This window comes from Rattus norvegicus, chromosome 3 (genome assembly GCF_036323735.1).
Source record: "Rattus norvegicus strain BN/NHsdMcwi chromosome 3, GRCr8, whole genome shotgun sequence".
NCBI lineage: Eukaryota > Metazoa > Chordata > Mammalia > Rodentia > Muridae > Rattus > Rattus norvegicus.
This window is the reverse complement of record NC_086021.1, coordinates 59,374,055-59,391,545: the sequence shown is the minus strand read 5'-3', so window position 1 is coordinate 59,391,545 and position 17,491 is coordinate 59,374,055. Positions and strand designations below refer to the sequence as shown.

The 17,491-nt window shown below is 37.0% G+C and overlaps 1 protein-coding gene across 11 annotated transcripts in view; it reads right to left on the bottom strand.

Annotated features, from left to right (window-relative positions):
- The window catches only part of Galnt13 (polypeptide N-acetylgalactosaminyltransferase 13), a 657,006-nt gene that overhangs the window by 578,088 nt on the left and 61,427 nt on the right, over positions 1-17,491 (bottom strand). For all 11 annotated transcript variants that reach the window (XM_063283608.1, XM_017591676.3, XM_017591675.3 and 8 more), the window contains one exon: positions 7,791-8,030. In XM_063283608.1, the coding sequence (XP_063139678.1) occupies positions 7,791-7,932 (142 nt within the window). In that variant the 5' untranslated portion in view covers positions 7,933-8,030. Of the gene's footprint in view, positions 1-7,790; positions 8,031-17,491 lie in introns of those variants that run through there.

The following is a 17,491-nucleotide window of genomic DNA, read 5'->3' as shown; positions in this document are numbered from 1 at the left end:
GAAGGGAAATCTGCAAATGACTGGGGTGAAGAGGAGGTAGAAAGAGACCTGGGTTAAGGTCCAAGAACCAATAGGGGTGACCTTAGCTGTGACTCACTACCTTGGTGATATGGAACCTGAAGGGGACATCTCCTGTAGCAAGGCAAGAATCCTAGCCTGTTCATGGGATGTGTTCTTTTAGCAGGGATGCCTTGTCTGGCCTCAGTGGGAGAGGAAGCATCTAGCCTAGGAGAGACTTGAATGCCACTCCCAGGCGGTCCCACCCTCAACAGGAGAAGGAAAGAGAAGATGGGGAAAGGATTGTGGGAACAGGTGACTGGGAGGGGCGGTGTGCAAGAAATAGTCGATAAGTAAAGAAAATAAATGAAAAAGAAATTAAAATTTTGAGAATGGAAGTAATACTTATGGGATTGCTACATGGACAATTAAATGAGCTAATATTCTGTTACTTACCATCTAATATGAGTGGTTTTAATAAAGAAATGAAACTTAAATATCTAATTACGTAATTGAAGATAAAACTGTCACTCCCACTGCATAGTATATGTGATTCTTTTCTTCTAAGTCTGTGGATGATTAATACGCACTAGCCTTTCTAACAAGTTTCAGAAACTGTTTCTAAGAACAAGTTAAAATTCATTTTCAGTCACACAGCCTTTTAAAATCCTATAAAATGTGCCTTTATCCTGGCTTTCTGGGTACAACCTAGTAATTCTTTCTATGTCTGATTGAGATTTTATCAGTTAATTTGCTCATTGAACGGACCTTTACTTTTGAAAAGGACTTTATTCCTTTTGCAATCCGCTCACTCCCAGTGTGCATGAAGCATCATATCTCCCATACGTCAAAACTCTTAATTCTGAAGCCAGTCTGTTCAGTAGCCACTCCTTTTCTATTTGGTAATGTAGCTAGACGAGTACGTTAGAACGTGTGGTTCTTAAAGACAATTCATGGCCCATTTAACTGAATTTGTACATGTCTGAGAGCAAAGTCTAGTATTTAACAATAAAAGAATGATTTCACTTGTTCCAACGAATTTTGTCAATTTCTTCTTTTCATTACCGAGCTTCTAATATAATTATATCTTTCCCACCTTCCCTTTCGTGTATATTCTCCTGATCTATTCAAACCATGTCCTCTTCTTCCATTAATTGTTGGTACAAACCAACATGTATATGTATTTATAGATATTCTTAAGTGCATGAATACACCCTATTCAGTCTGTATAATGTCAATTGTAAGTATGTTTCCAAGGCTGACAATTTGGTATTGGATTACCAATTGGTGTGCTCTTCCCTGGGAAAGACTATGTCTGTGCTCTCAGCATTCACCAGTTACCCATAAATTTTGCTTAAGATTGCACTCTTTTAAGTCCATGTTTAGCATGTCCTTGTTCTGTTTGTGTTTAGCATTCATGTTGCTGAGATTACATGAGTGTATTATCTGACAATAAGAGACTCAATATTATAGTAAAATCATTAATCCTCTGGCTCATACAATTTTTCTGGGTCCCCTTCCTCAATGTTCCCTACACCATTATAATATAATATAATATAGTATAGTATAGTATAGTATAGTATAGTATAGTATAGTATCCCTAGGCCATAGTATAGTATAGTATAGTATAGTATAGTATAGTATAGTATAGTACAGTACAGTATAGTATAGTAATATAGTATAGTGGTATAGCATAGCATAGCATAGCATAACATAGCATAGCATAGCATAGCATAGCATAGCATAGTATAGCATAGCATAATATAGTATAGCATAGTATCCCTAGACCATAGGATAGATATATTCTTTCAAACTGACCTCCACAACTCTGGCATTATGTTACTTTGTGGTATTTTATAATGCCCTCCATTGGTTGTAAATAGAAATTTCTTTGATGAGGGGTGAGACCTACACTTATCTTTATATATAATAACAAATATTTAGAATGTGATTAGAAGATCATGCTTGTTGTATGTTCCCTAACAAAATCCATGATGTCACTAGCTCTGGTCAGTTGGCTAAGTTTCCTGTATCAGGCATGATTTCCTTCTTGTAGAGCTGGGCTTATGTCAAATTAAAGAGTTATTAATTACATTGAAGATACGCATGTCCCTACTGTAGCCTTGAAGTTATGGTGCCAGGTTGGTTATTGCTGTGGTTCACAGGGAACTGAGTTGGGTAGAAATGTTGATTGATTTCTTCCTTTGCAGGTTTGCATGGTACCTTCTATACCATGAAAGCAAGTCCTCAAATAAGATGGTTTCAGGTCAGATCTTCAGTTTAACTAAAACTATTTGCACATACCTAAACAAAGGTTTACATGCATTATATTATGTTTTCTGAGGTTTTATTCTGCTCTCAAGTATTACATCCTGACTACAGTTTCTCCTTCCTCCCCGAGTTTCTCCTCTTTCCCATGGATTCACTACCCCTTCATCTCCCCCCAGAAAAGAGCAGGACTTCCAGGGACATCAAGATAATATGGCATAACAAGCTACAGTAAGACCAGGCAACATTGATATTCTCATGTGAAGACTAGATAAGGCAATCCAGGAAGAGAAAAAGAATCACAAAGGCAGGCAAAAGAGTCAGGGGTTCTCTGCATGTATGTTATGATTGTGTAGCTCAGCGTTCTTGTGGGAATCTTTATGCTGTTTTTCCAATATAGATCATTAATAGTATGAATATTTATGACATTTCCAGAAATCTTTACTGTTATTTTACTAACTTATAATTCTGCATTTATCACTACCCTCTTCCTAATTAGAACCCCCACATTCTTCCCATTTCCCCAGCTAGATATTTTAAGTAACAGCACTTCACTATCAGTATTTGAACTGTATATCCTAGACATTTACTTGATATTTTACATAATATTATATTTACAAAATATTAAAATTTCAGAGACATGTCAGTAAAGGTCACTGTTTAGGAAAAATGGCCTTAGATATTCTCCAACTGCCGGCCATGTGAGCTTAGCAGGAATAATGAACTTTTATAAGAAATCGTTCTTCCAAAGCACCACATCTTTCAGTACTGTTGGGTCTCAAAGAAACCTGGGACAAATGGTTACAAAGGAAACAGGACTCCAACAGGTGTTGGCAATGCTGAGAAGGCCTGGCAGCAAAAGTCTTGGTTCCTTAGTTAACCATTTATCCTGGCTTTCCCTGAAATCTAACAAGCACCTTGATCTTGGATTTTCCAAGATCTGAAACCATAAAAATAATAAAATCCTGCTGTGTAAATGGCACCCAGCCCCTCATGTTCCAGCAGCCCTGGCAAACCAAAGCAATATTTTATAAATAAGGTCAGTTTTCACAAAAAAATAAGCTTCAGAAAAAGTATTTTGCCTTGCAGCATCATATTTCACATTTGGATATTTAAAACTCGGCACTACAGGCTGGGGATTTAGCTCAGTGGTAGAGCGCTTACCTAGGAAGCACAAGGCCCTGGGTTCTGTCCCCAGCTCCGAAAAAAAAGAACCAAAAAAAAAAAAAAAAAAAACCTCTGCACTACAGTTGTAAATCAGCAGAGCTGCATATTTTTCATACCCATGAGAAAGACCACTCTGGTTTTGTTGAATCAGATTATAGTGTTTTTGTGACCAATCTAGATGTCTCCAGTGGAAAAAAAAAAAAGATGCAGTAAACATTAAACACTGATGCAATGTATCAAACACACTCTACTTTCAATCAAGCTGCAGCTCAATATTCAGCAGCAATGACACAGAGAGGCTAATTCTAGGGTTTGTTTTCCTTAAAGAAGAGGAAATTGACCTCATGTTCATTCATCAAAATTAGGGCTCATAAGGTCCTCCTGGCATTAATAATTGTGGAATAAAAGCTTAAAGTAAATACAAACTATCTAAAAAGAAATACACTGATCAGTTACATAGTACTTTCAATTATCAATGCTAAGTGAAAACTACCATGAGAGATGTAGACACAGTTTGAAAAGGGAAAGATTCTCATAACCTTTCCTGCTGAGAAAGATCATTTTAGAAAGCTGTATAAATGGAAAACCATCAACGTGATCCATTATATAAACAAACTGACAGAACAAAACCACATGATCATTTCATTAGATGCTGAGAAAGCATTTGACAAAATTCAATACCCCTTCATGATAAAAGTCCTGGAAAGAATAGGAATTCAAGGCCCATACCTAAACATAGTAAAAACCATATACAGCAAACCAGTTGCTAACATTAAACTAAATGGAGAGAAACTTGAGGCAATCCCACTAAAATCAGGGACTAGATAAGGCTGCCCACTCTCTCCCTACTTATTCAATATAGTTCTTAAAGTTCTAGCCAGAGCAATCAGACAACAAAAGGAGGTCAAGGGGATACAGATCGGAAAAGAAGAAGTCAAAATATCACTATTTGCAGATGATATGATAGTTTATTTAAGTGATCCCAAAAGTTCCACCAGAGAACTACTAAAGCTGATAAACAACTTCAGCAAAGTGGCTGGGTATAAAATTAACTCAAATAAATCAGTAGCCTTCCTCTACACAAAAGAAAAACAAGCCGAGAAAGAAATTAGGGAAACGGCACCCTTCATAATAGACCCAAATAATATAAAGTACCTCGGTGTGACTTTAACCAACAAGTAAAAGATTTGTACAATAAGAACTTCAAGACATTGAAGAAAGAAATTGAAGAAGACCTCAGAAGATGGAAAGATCTCCCATGCTCATGGATTGGCAGGATTAATATAGTAAAAATGGCCATTTTACCAAAAGCGATCTACAGATTCGATGCAATCCCCATCAAAATACCAATCCAATTCTTCAAAGAGTTAGACAGAACAATTTGCAAATTCATCTGGAATAACAAAAAACCCAGGATAGCTAAAACTATCCTCAACAATAAAAGGACTTCAGGGGGAATCACTATCCCTGAACTCAAGCAGTATTACAGAGCAATAGTGATAAAAACTGCATGGTATTGGTACAGAGACAGACAGATAGACCAATGGAATAGAATTGAAGACCCAGAAATGAACCCACACACCTATGGTCACTTGATTTTTGACAAAGGAGCCAAAACCATCCAATGGAAAAAAGATAGCATTTTCAGCAAATGGTGCTGGTTCAACTGGAGGTCAACATGTAGAAGAATGCAGATCGATCCATGCTTATCACCCTGTACAAAGCTTAAGTCCAAGTGGATCAAGGACCTCCACATCAAACCAGATACACTCAAACTAATAGAAGAAAAACTAGGGAAGCATCTGGAACACATGGGCACTGGAAAAATTTCCTGAACAAAACACCAATGGCTTACGCTCTAAGATCAAGAATCGACAAATGGGATCTCATAAAACTGCAAAGCTTCTGTAAGGCAAAGGACACTGTGGTTAGGACAAAACGGCAACCGACAGATTGGGAAAAGATCTTTACCAATCCTACAACAGATAGAGGCCTTATATCCAAAATATACAAGGAACTCAAGAAGTTAGACCGCAGGGAAACAAATAACCCTATTAAAAAATGGGGTTCAGAGCTAAACAAAGAATTCACAGCTGAGGAATGCCGAATGGCTGAGAAACACCTAAAGAAATGTTCAACATCTTTAGTCATAAGGGAAATGCAAATCAAAACACCCCTGAGATTTCACCTCACACCAGTGAGAATGGCTAAGATCAAAAACTCAGGTGACAGCAGATGCTGGCGAGGATGTGGAGAAAGAGGAACACTCCTCCATTGTTGGTGGGGTTGCAGACTGATACAACCATTCTGGAAATCAGTCTGGAGGTTCCTCAGAAAATTGGACATTGAACTGCCTGAGGATCCAGCTATACCTCTCTTGGGCATATACCCAAAAGATGCCCCAACATATAAAAAAGACACGTGCTCCACTATGTTCATCGCAGCCTTATTTATAATAGCCAGAAGCTGGAAAGAACCCAGATGCCCTTCAACAGAGGAATGGATACAGAAAATGTGGTACATCTACACAATGGAATGTTACTCAGCTATCAAAAACAAGGACATTATGAAATTTGTAGGCAAATGGAGGGAACTGGAAAAATATCATCCTGAGTGAGCTAACCCAATCACAGAAAGACACACATGGTATGTACTCATTGATAAGTGGCTATTAGCCCAAATGCTTGAATTACCCTAGATGCCTAGAACAAATGAAACTCAAGACTGATGGTCAAAATGTGAATGCTTCACTCCTTCTTTAAAAGGGAAACAAGAATACCCTTGGCAGGGAAGAGAGAGGCAAAGATTAAAACAGAGACTGAAGGAACACCCATTCAGAGCCTGCCCCACATGTGGCCCATACATATACAGCCACCCAATTAGACAAGATGGATGAAGCAAAGAAGTGCAGGCCGACAGGAACCAGATGTAGATCGCTCCTGAGAGACACAGCCAGAATACAGCAAATACAGAGGCGAATGCCAGCAGCAAACCACTGAACTGAGAATAGGACCCCCGTTGAAGGAATCAGAAAAAGAACTGGAAGAGCTTGAAGGGGCTTGAGACCCCATATGTACAACAATACCAAGCAACCAGAGCTTCCAGGGACTAAGCCACTACCTAAAGACTATACATGGACTGACCCTGGACTCTGACCTCATAGGTAGCAATGAATATCCTAGTAAGAGCACCAGTGGAAGGGGAAGCCCTGGGTCCTGCTAAGACTGAACCCCCAGTGAACTAGACTGTGGGGGGGAGGGCGGCAATGGGAGGAAGGTTGAGAGGGGAACACCCATAAGGAAGGGGAGGGGGGAGGGGGATGTTTGCCCGGAAACCGGGAAAGGGAATAACACTCGAAATGTATATAAGAAATACTCAAGTTAATAAAAAAAAAAGAAAGCTGTATAAAACACTCTAAACTAAAAGTTATTTTCAGAAATGCTCTACACTTTTCCAATCTTCCTCCAGCAGAATACTGTCAACTTAATTGCATTTACCGGAGTATTTTTGACTAAAGAATAATCTTCAAATTGCTAAAGTAAAATTTATACATGATAATCATAACTCAGTAATTCATAGATTCAAAACTTTCACCTTAAACTGAAAGGAAAATGTTTATTTTGCATGCATATATAATATATTATTATTAAGCACAGAATCCATTGTAATTTAATGAATTGAACACCCTTAAGTATGTTTTAAAATTTAGAAGTCAGATTTATTGTGAATATTTTAGAAATAAATATATTTTGGATCTTGATGTCACAGAACAGAATATGCAAAAAATGCAGGCACTGAACCTCATACCTTCCTTCATAAATCACCATTTAGCATGCATTGTCATATTTGTTTAGAATTTGTTGCTTTCTATTCCTTGAAACTAATTCTTAAAGAAATAGTGACCTTATACTATGTCTAACATTATGTATACCTTTAACCTGGAACTAAGGCTCTGGTGGCCTCCAAGAAGAATGTATCCCCAACCCTCTCTACTCCCCTCCTGTCTCATTCTTGTATCATTTCTTCTCAGGGTTATGTGCTTGATCTTTAAAGGCAACTGGCTTTTGAAAGCTCAGACTTCAAATTATGTCTAATAGGAACAGCTCAAAATAATTCTTTATGTAGAATCAAAGAACACTGGAATGGTAGAAATTGGAAGTTATCATAGAGTTTGCATAGCTAGTTTCATTTCTTCCAAATAGACAATTAAGGCTACACAAGTATAGCAGTTTCCAGATTGTTAAATATGTGCGAACAGTTTGCTAAAATGCGCTTCTGCCACAGGAAGGCAGAACTCATCTAGTTTGAGGTGTCCTGCTCTGTCCTGCATCAGCACTTCTTTCTGCACGAGCACTCACCCCTCAGCGCAGGTAGCAGGGATCTCTCCTTCTTGTCATCACACTTGTTACACTCGCTGAAGTACAGCAGTAAGAAGACATCGACAAGCACCCACATCAGCGAAGTGGCCAGAACCACCTTGCAGTAGACGAGTCTCCTCATGCTTGATTTCTAATTAACACGCAGACTGAAGACGAATGGTCCTGAGATAAATCCAAGCCACAGAGGTGATCTCCAGGACAAAAGCAAGATGCATCCCACTATATTGGAAAAAAGAAAGAAAGAAAGAAAGAAAGAAAGAAAGAAAGAAGGAAGGAAGGAAGGAAGGAAGGAAGGAAGGAAGGAAGGAAAGAAAGAAAGAAAGAAAGAAAGAAAGAAAGAAAGAAAGAAAGAAAGAAAGAAAGAAAGGAAGGAAGGAAGGAAGGAAGAAAGAATTCTTATTATTATAGATGGATGTTTTATCCAAAGTAGATAAAATACAAAATAAACAACTTGGTTCATTTATTCATGCTCCCAGATATATCAGCATTCAGGCCCTCACATGTAAAACTAAAAGCCCCTCAGACTTTAACAAGCCAGGTAGGTAAGATTCTAGCATATGGTCCCTGAGTCCTAACTACAATGCAAGGTGAGACTTGGATAAACTATTTGATTTCTTCCAGTGGCATTTACTTTACCTTATGCATTATCATGCTGTCCTATATAGCACTGTGTCAATAAGGCACACCTACTCTGACACAGTTCTTTTGGCAAGCCAATATTGTTTTGCAAGATAAATCATCCTGAAATAACAATGTTCCACAGAGGCTAATGGCTGACATTTAGATAATGAGCAAGTCTGAGTCTGTTCACATGATATCATTTGGAGACCTCCTTTGCCACCATTTTTTAATCTGTGAAATATACATAACAATGTCACATCTAAAGATTTACTAGGATTAAGTGTAGTCAAGCTTACCAAGGATCTTACTGAACAATTATGAATTAGCTGAGCAATGGTGGCGCATGCCTTTTATCCAAGCACCGGGAGGCAGAGTCAAATATATGTAAGTTTGAGGCTGGTTTGGTCTACAGAGTGAACTCTAGGACAGCTAGACATACACAGTGAAGCCCTGACTCAAAGTAAAAACTTAAAAACACTCGAACAAACAAGTATGGCTCTAAAGATGATCAATTTATCAGCAATTTATGAAATAAATTGATGATTGTTAGTCTTAAAGGTATCTGATCTACATAGAAAAATACAGAGATGATATACGTCTCAGCAGATATATTGAGTATTTGTGAGTGGAAAACAATATATTTATGAAAAATAAACAAGATTACATTGTAAAGGGCAAAACATAAAAGCTACAAAATTCTTGAGAGCCATCCAAAGAAAGATATATATATAGCATATACTATATATATAATTTTCTGTATAATAAACATATCAGATCCAACATAATCTCATATTACTTACTCTTAAAAATCAAGTATTGATCGGAATGGGGGTGGGGAGGAACTGGGAGTAGTAGGGGGAGGGGAAGTTGCAATCAGGATATATTATGTGAAAAAAATTGATTTTTAATAAAAGGAAAATAAAGATAGCATAAAATAGAGTGTGCTTGGGTAGCATAGGCAAGGACCTATGTTCAATTTCTAGTACCACAAAATACATGAATAAATATCAAGTAAAGTACAAATTGTTAAATATTAGAAGAATAACGTTGTTCTGGCACAGATACTTTAGGTGAATAATACTGAAGGCAAGATAATTGAAACACTTCATGACTATTTTTCAAACTAGTAACACAAAGCACAAATTGCTAGGTAAAGACCTTTTTAAATTTGCATAAGTGATGTAGTAGAATGAGGCAATACGAATGTTGCCTGGGACAACAAATGAAAGCTAATAATTCTAATTTCAACAACATACATTTATTTTCATTCAGATATATGGATAAATATTTACCAAAGGACAGAGATGGATCATGTGTGGAAATCAAAAAATTACATAACATTTGGGGTTTCTTTTTCTTGAAAAATACCCTGTTGGAATGTTAATTATCTAGTACATTTCCTCTCTGCTTCACTTTTCTATAAAAGTTAAAGCTAAATATTAGAACTCCGTCCGTGATCCTAGTAACCAGAGCACAGCTCTCCTACCTGTATTCCTGTCAGTGTGCATATTTTTAAACTTGAAAAATGAGACAACTCAGTCTATAAAATTTTCTCTTACTTTGACTCTAAGATAGAATTCATGCCTTCAATTTATTGTAGAAAAGAGAAACCTATGGTGAAGCATATATAACAACAATACCTATTGAATCTTTTCAACATCTCTAGCAGAAATACCTCACAATAAATGATTCTAAAGATGGGGCCAGCAATGCCCTTGGCTCTGTCATCAAATGAAAACATGACCGTAGGCAGCCTGCCTCTTTGTACACTTCATTTTTGTTGATAACTTCTTTCCTGCCCTATCCACCTCACAAAATATTATGAGGCTCAAGCAAGACAGAATATTTTAAGGAAAAGTATGATTATTACTGCGAGAAAATCTGAAATAACATATTATTAAATATTAAAATGCCTAAGGTAAGTCATTTCCTAATAAGAGTCTAGCAATTGAGGTTATGAAGAATTTAATTTTAACTTCAGTTATGATAGAGAGTCAAAATCACATTCTATTACCACTTCAAGAATTATTTAAATTATCCTACTTCCACGGCCTGTTAGAGTCCCACAGCCAGACAACAATGGTGAAAAGAGTCCAACTTAACAATTTCAGTGACAAAACTTGGTTGTATATTCTTGTCTGCCATATGCATACATATACATGTCAAGTTCTTAATTCTGTGTGTGACTTAAGTATATCTCTACCAGGAACACAGCATCACATTCTCTGGTACATGCAGAATAAACACTCTGTGCACTCAAATGTTCCTTATAAAAGCAATCTTACCAAGCAGGAAATGGCACAATACACATGACAACTAACAAAAGTACAGTTGGTAGTGGCAGTTATTTAAGAGAACTGAATCTGTCATATGCATTTATTCTGTTACACTTCTACTTCTTTGCACATATTGGTTTTGCTTTTCAGGAAACGATGAAAGTAAACTTGTGTAGTATCTCTGACTGATTGATCCAACATAGAGCATGGACAGTCTGTACAGGTGTGGATCTGGCTGACTTTCTAATTGTTTCAAAGATCTTTTAGCATAATTATTTCTCCGTTTATTTTTAATTCTTTCTTATTTAAGTAAAAAAAAAAAAACAAGACACAGAATCTCACTACATATTCTCTAGGGGCCTTCATTTTATAATCCTCTTGCTTCTGAGCTCACAAGCACGTACAAACACCATGCTAGCAGCATTTAGTTTTTTCATAGTGTTGCTCTAAGGAGGAAAGTTTTAACACACAAAAACTTATTATGCACCCACTTGCAAGTCCCATTTCCTTCTTTTTTGCCACATAAATAATATCGCACAAGATATTGTGGGATTTTGCCTGGAAAATGTGGTATTTTCCTGATTTTATTAAAAAGAGAATTTCAAATATAAAAAAATTAAAACACGGATTAAATTTTAAGATATTTGAAAACAATCATATTAAGATAAGGACAAAAGACTTGTGAGGATATTGCTTTGTTTGTTTTGGCTTTCAATTAGAAGGTTATAACTTCCTGGCGAATATAGCTTATTTGCTATTAGACATTTTTATCGGTATGTATATATTCTCTTTAGTAGAAAATTATATAATGAGAGAAAATTTTTTCAATCTATTTTATGAAGCTATACTTTATGCTGCCATAGTATTTGAGAAGCTCAGTTGAGATTGCTGATAGAACTTCCAGAAGTTTCATTAACTTGGAGAACTTTTAAAATTATAGATAACTACAAACTCATTGAAAAGGACAAGGACCATATAGTTATGAACATTTCCTTTTATACCCATAAATCAGTGACTAGAAATGAGAATTTATGGTGATTTAGCTCCAGATATGATAGGGAAAGATGCTTTCCTTTGGGTGGCTGAAGACTAAAAAAAAAAAAAAAAAAAAAGAAAAAAAACATGTCTGAAGAATCCACTCATCACCAAAATACATGTATATATATGGAATAGAAAGAAATACTTTTTCACCTGTATCTGCACAAAAGGAAAATAGTCATAACAGTAAATTCAATCAATAATAAACATTGTAGCATAAACTTTGTATTGAGAGACCAGACTAAGTTTCTTTGAGTTCAGGTTCTGTCTCAGAGAACCTGTCCTAAAGTTGAACTCCAGTTAAACACCAGGCCTATACCTTGCACTGGTCTCCAGGTCACAATGGTCTCCAGATCACTTTCCAACAACCACCAATTAGGAAGAAATCAGAAGTTACAGTTGTGCCTAAAGATATTTACTTTACTTATGAAAGTTTATGGTTTGGCTCCCAGCACCAGCCATTCATTTCTTTTTCTTTTTTTTTTTTTTTTTTCGGAGCTGGGGACCGAACCCAGGGCCTTGCGCTCGCTAGGCAAGCGCTCTACCGCTGAGCTAAATCCCCAACCCCCCAGCCATTCATTTCAAAGCGCAACAAATCCCACCCACCGCCCCAATCAAATGTGTGCCAAGCTGGAAACCTCCTTGCTTATTTGGTTGCCTCTATAAATTCTTGCTTGAAACTGAACTCAGGGCTTAACCTCCCCATTCTGCTTTGTCAGTGTGACCCAACTGGAACTTGAATAAAAACTCCTGGGCAATTGCATCAAAATTGGCTCCTTGGTGGTCTTTTGGGGTCCATGAAATGGACGCAATAGTAATGAATACAGTATAAACACTATTGTGTGTGTGTGTGTGTGTGTGTGTGTGTGTGTATCCGTATCCCAATACTCATTGTATATATAAATTAATTCAAGTTACCTGAATGTTTATTGATTTGGTTTTTCTGTCTATAAAACCTAAGCAGTAGTACCAACCACCAAAGGCTGAGATAAATATGAATGGATCAAGGCAAGTAAAGCCCTTGCAGTGTTCCCTGCCACAAGTAGTATTATTCATAACAGTAGTGATATCTTCAGAATTACCTTCAAATAAAGAAAAAAGCATGAGGAGACTCATGCATCCGTATAGACACAGTGCATGTCCAGTATGTGAGTATTTAGGGACTTGGAAAATAAAAACATTATATGGCAAAAAATAGTGCATGAATAAATGTATCCCCTGAAAAGGTTTGAATTACACAGGTTTTATGGTACTGAAAACTCATTAAAATGTGTGCACTTGAGATCTGTGCATTTTACTTCAAGGAAAATTAAGCTTTTTTTGTAAGGTAAAAACAGATCTTGTGTCTAAGCATCATGATTCTCTGATCTCATCAGGATTTGGTTTATCAAAGAAATTATATCAGGTAAAAGAACTCCCATCTCTTCACAACCTTTCTGATCTCATTCTGGACTTTTGCTCTCCATGCCAATCACTTGGGCCTCCTAGATTTTTTTTTTAATATAACAATACTTACTTTGCCTTGGGAATGAACACATACTATTAGCTCAATCTAGTGATACATTGGTAGATCCCTTGCCTTTATTCCCCCAAAAATACACACTAATATAACACATGTTCTCTTCCTACGTACCTTACTTTTTGTCTAAGCATCTGTCTACAGCATATTTAAAAACTGATTTTTCCCATCGCATCCTGTCATCTTAAAAACAATCTGTATGAGAATATGATTTGATATTTTCCATCTTTGTACTTATTTACTCTAAAATATTTAAATTTTAAACCTCCAACTCTAGTCATTAGAGAAATCTCACTACTCCCATAGCTGAAAAGGCATATGTTGATGTCTTAATTCACAGTATATTAAAATATGATTATATGAAGTTGCAATTTTAAGAAGGTAATTCTGGGCCAGCAAGAGAGCTCTACAATGGTAAGTAGCTGGGTTCTATGGCTGATTATCTAAATTCCACCCATTGGTACCACAAGGTATCAGGAAAGAAACAGATTCAAAGAGGTGCTGTCACCTAAACATGCACACCAACATGCACACAAAGACACACACACATACACCATTTTGAAAATGCATAATATATTTCAAAGTAATAAGAAAATAAATGAATAAAGAAAAATCAGGGTTAAATGAAGTGTTATGGGTTTGTCTTAATTCAATAATACTTATTCTCCTTTTTATGAAGAGAAATAAACAGAGACATACATACAGTAAGGGCCACAAGGAAACGCAGGCTGAAGATAGCCATGTAGGAGACACATAGAGAGTTCTAAGGGGCTGGGGGCGTGGGCAGGATGTGAAACTGCTCAGCAGGCTTGCCACCGCCCCTGATGACATAACATTTATCTTTGGATTCACATATATGGTGAAAAGAGATAACCCACTTCTACCAGCTCCTCCTGAGCATACAAGTGCCATGGCACATGAGCCCACCCTGCCCACCTCACACACTAAATACAGTTAAAAGTGTAAAAGAAATCCCTTATAATAAAATGAACTTTAGGAGAATGAGTTTCTACTGTTTAAGCCACTCACTCTGTTATACATTGCAATGAAACCCCCACCAAAAAAAATATACCAATTAAACCAAATTTCCCTAACCCTACTTTGAAAATAAACAGATAATCATGGGTCCTATCCACTGCTGGGATCAACACTGACCAAAAACACCTTGGGGAGAAAGAGGTTCTCTGTCTTACAGGCTTACAGTCCATAACTGAGGGAAGCTAAGGCAAGAACTTAAGGTAAGAATGAGGCAGGATAAAACAGAGGTCACAGGAAAAACAATGCTTACAAGCATTCATCCTCTGGATTGCTCATGTTGTTTTGTTTATAATCCAGGACTCCTCCAGTTTAGCACTGATCACAGTGGTCTGGGATCTGGCACATCAACCACCAATCAAGAAAACGCCCCACCAATTTACCTACAGGCTAATCTGATGGAGGCAGTTCCTCAACTGAGTCTCCTGATTCCCAGATGACTCTAGTTTGTGTTAAGTTGCCTTTTTCATTCATTCACATTTTAAGTCTATGAAACCATAAGACAGTAAACTTCCCTTGTTTCACAAGAATTCTTCAGCAGTTCCTGTACTAATCAATCCATTCCTTAGGCAATTTCCCACCTTTCCTCTCCTCCTTCTACTCACATCTTGAATTTGTAACTCACAACTTATCACTGTGCTTCTAAGTTAGCAGACCAGATTAAACGATTTATTCTTTTTTCAGATTTAATGCACCTACTGCTTGCTTCTGTCACCGCCTGTAACTCTGCAAGTATAATTGTTTCAATGGATTAACTATCATTTTAGAGTGTAAATCCTTACTTCTTATATATTCAAATATTTTATTGATGTGCTTGCCTTGTCTGATTCACTTTATCTGCTATAACGAGTCCTTGTTACCATATAAATATTCCAACATTAACAATTATCTTAAAACAAATTAATTTGATCTTGTATCTGCCTTTAGCTGCAACTATACCGGTACATCTGATTACATTCTTTATGACACGCTAATCTGAAGGAAAGAGTATAAGCAGATTTCAGATCCCTACTTATTGGATAATACTGTGTGCCTATGTTTAAAATGTACACTATCCACTCTGACTTGTACTGAAATTCCTGGGACATTTTCAAGGACTTGCTTCCTCTGAGAAGAGATCCAAAATGGATACTCTTCAAGCTGCAAGCCATTGGCCACGATGGAGCAACTTACACTCTTATTATTGTAGTAGTCTCTTTAACCCTTTGTTTTCTGATCTATAATTCACCTAGCATTGAATGAGTACCTCGGGTAAAAAACATTCACAGGGGTTGGGGATTTAGCTCAGTGGTAGAGCGCTTGCCTAGCAAGCGCAAGGCCCTGGGTTCGGTCCCCAGCTCCGAAAAAAAAAAAAAGAAAAAAAAAGAAAAGAAAAACATTCACAATTACCAAACTGTGAACTGAATGCAGGGCTGTGTTCTCAAAAAACCTGCTTCATCACATTATATTTATTGTGATTTTCACCCCTCCTCTCTGGGGGATATTCAAGAGTATCACAGAATGAGATAATCTAAGGGTTGTCTCCTACATAATTAAAAGGCCATCAATCTTGCAGCTATTTATAAATATGTCCCAAGAACCACAGTGCCAAGCCTACCAATCAGCAACCTCTCTTTCAAGAGAGCCTAGCCTATCTCTATTAGAACACGTTTTAATAAACTTTACTAAATAATATTCTACTTGCACTGTTTTGTCTCCCAACTGAATTTTTCCTTACATTATATAATGAGAAAGATATTCAGCCAGCGTACAACAATAAGCTTCAAGAAAGATTTATATATGATCATGATATGCATATCCCTACCTTCCTGTTCTCTCCTAAATCAAATAGCAATTTAGCACCTGCTAGGGTATGAAAAATCTTAATTAATTCCAGTAAGTTGGCCAATTGGAATAGTCAACTCAGTCATTATCCACAATAATCCTAAGCCACACCAGACATATGCTAGCAAAAAGGGCTGGAGACAGCTCTCAGTGCAAGCACTTGCACTGCAAGCTTGGAGACCCAAGTTTGGTGCCAAGTATTCATTTAAGAGTGATACACGGCCACACATGTGCCTGTAACTCCAGCCCCAGGGGAGGAGAGAGAGAAGAAAACCACTCTAGCTCTCTGGAAACTCACCTAACCAATGAGCTCAATACCTAGTTAGAGGCCTTGTCTCAAGGAATAAGGTAGAGAGAAAGTGATAGAAGAGGACCTCAGAATTTCCCTCTGGCCTCTACTTATATACACTCATATAACACGAACACACACACACACACACACACACACACACACACACACACACACACACACACACTTTTTAAAATATCATATTTTTTTATCAATTCTTTTATATCCCACATCAGACCTACATGAAAATTCTGTTGGTTCTACCCTCATATTTGACCTACTCTTTACTATTCCACTACCACCACCGAAGATAGATCCAGCATCATCATATGAATAATTTTAAAGTCTCATTGTGATACTATTCAATATTACAATTAGCTCATTTAAGCTTTACAATATTGTATATTCATGTGTTACATTTACTGTTATGTATAAAAAGTCTGACTCAATCCTGGTGGTGGTGGTACACACTAATACTAGCACTTGGGAGGCAGAGACAGGCAGATCTTTGTGAGTTCTAGGGCAGCTGATCTACAGAGAGAATTCCAGGACAGCCAGGACTACATAATGACACCATATTGAAAACAAAACAACGCAAAACAAAGACATAACACAGTCTGATTCAAAGTGATAGATGGTTAAAAATCAAGTGAAATTCTTCCTACTGACATATGACTCTAAAGCTCATGTTCATATACCAAGTGCACTTACAGTATGCCAAGGACTATGAAGTATGGAGGAATATGAGCTAGAAAGATGCATGACCTGTGGAACTATGGGTTTGTAGATGGAATAGAGTCAGCAGATGAGTTAAACCTTGCTCTATTTGTGCTAGATAATGGACTGCCCTTGAACTAGACCCTGCATGTATGAAATCATTCTTGGTGAGATGCAATCACAGCCACTGTGTCAAGGACAATGCAGCTGAAGTTCATATTGGCTTCACTCTCCTACTTGAAATTCCTTTCACAATAAGAGCCTTAAATAATTCCCAACAATGTAATGAATGAATTTGATTCTAACTTTTTCCACATTCATTAATTGTTCAATGGATGATATACTCATATGAAAATTCAGC